General features: G+C 37.5%; 1 protein-coding gene across 1 annotated transcript in view; it reads left to right on the forward strand.

Annotated features, from left to right (window-relative positions):
• Positions 1-5,887, forward strand: part of LOC106881569 (5'-3' exoribonuclease 1) — a 75,659-nt gene that overhangs the window by 5,374 nt on the left and 64,398 nt on the right. Inside the window, exons 3-5 of the mRNA XM_052976888.1 lie at positions 1,256-1,356; positions 2,666-2,763; positions 5,195-5,304. Coding sequence (XP_052832848.1) covers positions 1,256-1,356; positions 2,666-2,763; positions 5,195-5,304 — 309 coding nt within the window. The remainder of the gene's footprint in view (positions 1-1,255; positions 1,357-2,665; positions 2,764-5,194; positions 5,305-5,887) is intronic.

Below are 5,887 nucleotides of genomic sequence, written 5' to 3' on the forward strand. Positions count from 1 at the left end.
TATATATATATATACACACACACACACACACGCACACACACACAGGGAGTCATCCTTTAGGTGCTTTACTTCAGTGAACTGGTGAATAAACAAGACATACATTATGTGCAGTCAATAATGTTCACAACACTAGTGCTGCTTTTAATTCATTACTGAATTTAATCTTATATTTGGCCGTGGCATACCAGCAAATAGTTTTCACACTATTTATATGAAGTCATAGACTGGCAATTCAGTTTGTCTATGGTTTGGTTCGCGTACACAATGCTGATAAGCTCCAAAAAGGGTGAGATATCAGTATCTATTACTCCTGAATGGGATCTAAGGTGAGTTGTCTCACCTGTCTATGGCTTTCAAGTATTTTAGCACCTACTGCAATGAGAGTGCTTTACTGCAGTGAACCGGCAAACCAAAAAATCACATATATTGTGCTCTTATATGTAAGTGAGACATGGACTACTCTGAAGAGGGCACAAGGGGCTATGGGGAGATCCTTGCTAGGAATCTCATTTGTGAGAGCATATATGAAATGAGGTAACTTGAGAACAGAGAGTAGAGTGAACAGCATGATTGCAGCATACCGAAAGCATGAGTTTCTGTTGGGCTGGACATGTTGCAAGGGTCATAGAAAACAGGTGATCCATGCAGTTGCTGAGTGGTATCCAAGAGATGAGAAAAGGGCCACTCAGAAAGCCACCACAATGATGGGAAGATGATTTACTGTATTTTAATGTGTATAAGGAACTCCCTAATTTCTTGGGTTTAAAATTTGGAAAAAGGTTTTGTAAGGGATTATAATACTATCCTTGTATAAGAAACTCCCATATTTTTTAACTCTAATTTTTGACAAAAAAGGGTTCCCTATACATGTTAAAATACAGTACTTAAATGATTTGGGCCAAAATGGAAAAGAACGGCACATTCAAGTAAGAATTGGAAATCCATTGTGACTGATAGTTGGGTCAGTACAGTGATATTATACTAATAAAATATATATGGTATTTTATGCTTTATAAAACATACACTCATTTCATCTAATTACTGCCAGGATTATGCAACTGCTTGTTGAAACATCTTATTGAAACACCTCTTCAGTTTCGAGCAAAAAAAAAAAAAACCTAGGTTGGTGTTAACTGGGAGAGGTAGTGTGTTTCCTGTTCTCATCTGCATGCCCGCTCTTGTTCACATACACACACACACACCCTCTCAGATTAGTCTTTTGTGATATTTATCTTTGTTTGTTTGTTTGTTCCAGTTTTTATTCCAAATGATTAAACCATGTAAAGTCTTCTTTATGGCCATTGATGGAGTTGCTCCTCGAGCAAAGATGAACCAACAAAGAGGGAGACGATTTAGGTGAGTTCCTGCATTGACAGCAACATTTGACACAAAACAACAATCACCAACAACAAAAAGAAAAAAAAACAATGTAATGACGGGGATGTGAGTTTGAGTCCACAGCTGGCCACCTACACTTTTCTCTGCAAAATAGGGATAGTTTATCCTGTTCAGGCTATATTATTAGCATTATTCTGTGATTGAGAATTTAAACATCACTTCTGTAACTTTCTATTAAAAAGACATCTCAACGCTTCTAAAAGCAAGCTTCGCTTGTTTATTTACGTTTGTCGTAATTTGAATTTAAAAAAAAACAACTTTAAGAACTTTATTTTATGTAAGAGAAAGAAAAAAAATGAAAGATGAAATATGGATGTTCTTCAACTTAATCAGACATAGGAGTGATTCTCTCCTCTGAATTTTAAACCAACCACCTCTACAACTCTCACCTTTAATATTACATAATTACAAAATATTATACTATATACAGATGCAGGTGTTGCAGTATGGCTAAGGAGTTTGCTTCTCAACCACATGGTTATGGGTTCAGTCCCACCATGTGGAATCTTGGGCAAGTGTCTTCTACTATTGTCCCGGACCACCCAAAGCATTGTGAGTGGATTTGGTAGATGGAAACTGAAAGAAGCCTGTTCCATATATATATATATATATATATATATATATATAGATGGGCTCTGTACTTTCAAAGACCTTTGGAATAAAACAATCCCTTACTTGAATAACTGTTAAGGGTTATAGAGTTCTGTATTTAAGAGATGAGGAATTATATACATTTGACGGATATTTGTTCTCATCTTGTTTGTTGTTAACACAACGTTTCAGCTGATATACCTTTTGGGAAGGATAGGAAAATATTAGATTTATAAGCCCTAAAATTTATTCCATAATTGCCCATGGGCATATGGCATAGTGGTTAAAAGCGCGGGCTACTAATTCCAAGATTCCGAGTTCGATTCCAGGCAGTGACCTGAATAATAATAATAATAATATCGAAAAATACCTTAGAAATAAGAACCCAGGTTCTGATGAAGGCTGGAGGATATATCAGCCGAAATGTTGTGTTAACAACAAACAAGATGGGGACAAATATCCATAAATAATGTAAATAATGTTATGGGTTATGTTCTTTATGGTTGTTTATAGATTTGTCTATGTGTACCTTTGTCATTGTAGAAAAGAATATGCTGGTGCATATGTGTTTTTGTATGTATGTTTATGTTTATGTATGCATGTGTGTGTATATTTGTATGTGTGTGCATTTGTATTGCCATTTTTTCCACCATTCTTCCTTCGTTTCAATTCCCAGGTCTGCCCGTGAAGCTGAAAATTTGATAAACCAAGCTAAAGATCGTGGTGAAGTGTTGCCAACAGAAAAACGATTCGATTCAAATTGTATTACACCAGGTTCGTTGAATTTTTTATCACCGTCTTTCTTTTCTGTCTGGGAGATGGAGATGGTATAGAAGTCTATCGGGTGGGGTATAAAAACTGTAATTAAAAAGACACAGCCATTCCACACACTGATTCCACCTGAGAATTACATTAAGGGTACATGTGACTGTAAAATACTCAACCATTTAGATGTTAATTCAGGAGCAGGTAATTCAGTTGAGATCAAACAATTGAATCTTTATCTTTGAATGATGGAGAACCAAAGATCCACTGTATGTCACTGTGGAATGAGACATTTGAATGCAGCTGTTTGGCACGGCTGACTGGACATTCAATCTGTTTTGGTGACAGTACTTTTTGGGTGGTGTTGGAGACAAAACACACACACACACACACACACATGCATGCATATCTAGACATATACACCTACAGAGAGAGGTGAAGAGAGGGAGAGAGACAGCAACATTGTAATTTATTAATTTTTATTTATTTATTAATTGAACCTGATTAACCTAAACACTTTCCCCTCCTTGTATATGTAAAAAGAAATATGCTCACACACAGAAACAGAGAGAGAATGAAGGGAGAGATGGAGAGAGAGAGAGAGAATGCGATAAACATTAAAACGCCTGTACATTATGTACATTATTTACATTTGACGGATATTTGTCCTCATCTTGTTTGTTGTTAACACAACATTTCAGCTGATATACCCTCCAGCCTTCTTCAGGTGTCTTGGGGAAATTTCAAACCTGGGTTCTCATTCCTAAGGTATTTTTCAATATTATTATTATTATTATTGTTATTGTTCAGGTCACTGCTTGGAATCGAACTCGGAATCTTGGGGTTAGTAGCCTGCGCTCTTAACCACTACGTCATATGTCTGTGGGCAATTATGGAGTGAATTTTAGGGCTTATAAATCTAATATTTTCCTATCCTTCCTTAATACCGGTTCCCATATGCTGTTCATATCTGCACTCGGTCTGCTTAGGAGGTTGTTGTGTCCTAGCATATGTGCTGCTTCTGTTAGTTTTCGTATTTTCCAGTGGTGTTCTCTGTCTATTATTTTAACTTCATCCCACAGGGGGAGGTGGTCTCCATTTTTCCATACATGATCAGCTATACCTGATTTATCAATATCTCCTTGTGTCACAGCTTTGTGATGTTCATGTACCCTTATTTTGAGGGGGTGGCATGTTTCGCCTTTGTACAACCTACCACAGCTGCATGGGATATAGTACACTCAGTCTTTGGTCATATTCTCTTCTATTGGTGGTTTTACTCAAAGGAAATATTTGCGAAGTGTTGTATTACTCTTGAATATGGCATAGTGGTTAAGACCGTGGGCTACTAACCCCCAAATTCTGAGTTCGATTCCAAGCAATGACCTGAACAATAATAATAATAATATCGAAAAATACCTTAAGAATGAGGACCCAGGTTCGAAATTTCCCCAACACACCTGATGAAGGCTGGAGAGTGTATCAGCTGAAATGTTGTGTTAACAACAAACAAGATGAGGACAAATATCTATTGAATTTAAATAATGTACATAATTCCTCATCTCTTAAATATAGAACTGTATTAAAACACCTGATGTCAAATAAGTTGGTCTCAAACCGTCAATGCCAAACAGGGGTTGCCAAGATGGCCGTGTCTAAATATCTTACACCCATGTGTCACTGTATATGTTTGAACTTTATAATGATCTGAGAGAAAACATTGTCTGCATGTGTGCAACATTACTATGTTGCAGTGATTGTCTGGGTAAAACTACTGTATTATTCAGTGCTAAAGTGTTGGTGCTACATACAAGAACCCAGCACCCAGCACACTCTAAAGTGGAAGGGCATCCGGTTGTAGAAAATAGGCCAAATCAGACTGGAACCTGGTGCAGTTCTCCTACTGGCCAGCTCTGGTTAAACCGTCCAACCCATGCCAGCATGGACAATGGGTTTTGAAGTATGATGATGATAAAGCTACGTTCTCACAATTGTCAAGTTAGTGTTTAACTGTTTAGCATTTAGATTAGCCATGTCTGACCCAAATATTCTACCTGTTCTAAGTTGAGATAAATCTGGTCTCACGTCTACCTTACAATGTCATTCTCAAAATTAAAAATTCACATCATCGAAATCTCAAAAGCTACAAGATATTTTAACATGTATAAGGAACCCTTTTTTGTCAAAAATTAGGTTTTAAAAAATATGGGAGTTTCTTATACATGAATAGTATTATAATCCCTTACAAAACCTTTCTTCCATATTTTAAGCCCCAAAATTTGGGGGGTTCCTTTCGCATGAAGGTTCCTTATACATGTTAAAATACATTAATTCAAAACACTGAATAAATAAGTTTGACATTTGACAAAGTAATCTGAATGCTAAGGGGTTAAGATGTTTAAATTGTTTTCTGTTCATCTAATTTTTCTCACTGCAACAGGAACTGAATTCATGGTTAAGTTACAGAAGCAGCTACAGTTCTTTGTTACACAGAAAGTCTCTACAGACCCTCTTTGGAAAGGAGTCGACATCTACCTCTCTGGACATGAGGTTCGTTCTCTTGCCTTTTCCACCTATTATGTTCGCTTTGTTTTATTTCATTTTACATTGATAATATACTTGTATTTGTGTGTTTGTGAATATATATCATCATCATCATCACTAGTTGGCCCCATGCCATCGTGATGGCACCTGTGCCCAGCGTCGCCTTCCTGGCACTTGTGCCAGTGGCACATGTAAAGACATTCGAGCAAGGTCGTTGCCAGTGCCGCTGGACTGGCTCCTGTGCAGGTGGCACGTAAAATACACCATTTTGAGCGTGGCCGTTGCCAGTACCGCCTGACTGGCCTTCGTGCTGGTGGCACGTAAAAGCACCCACTACACTCTCTGAGTGGTTGGCGTTAGGAAGGGCATCCAGCTGTAGAAACTCTGCCAAATCAGATTATGTAGTTAACTGATTCGCCAGTCTTCAGTCAAATCGTCCAACCCATGCTAGCATGGAAAGCGGACGTTAAATGATGATGATGATGATGGATGGTAAATCAAATTAATACACTTGTCAATGTTCACATACATTCACATACTTCCCTTGTACACACACACATATACTCACACAGAGTTGAAACTCTGTTTG

The sequence above is a fragment of the Octopus bimaculoides genome, chromosome 26 (assembly GCF_001194135.2).
Source record: "Octopus bimaculoides isolate UCB-OBI-ISO-001 chromosome 26, ASM119413v2, whole genome shotgun sequence".
NCBI lineage: Eukaryota > Metazoa > Mollusca > Cephalopoda > Octopoda > Octopodidae > Octopus > Octopus bimaculoides.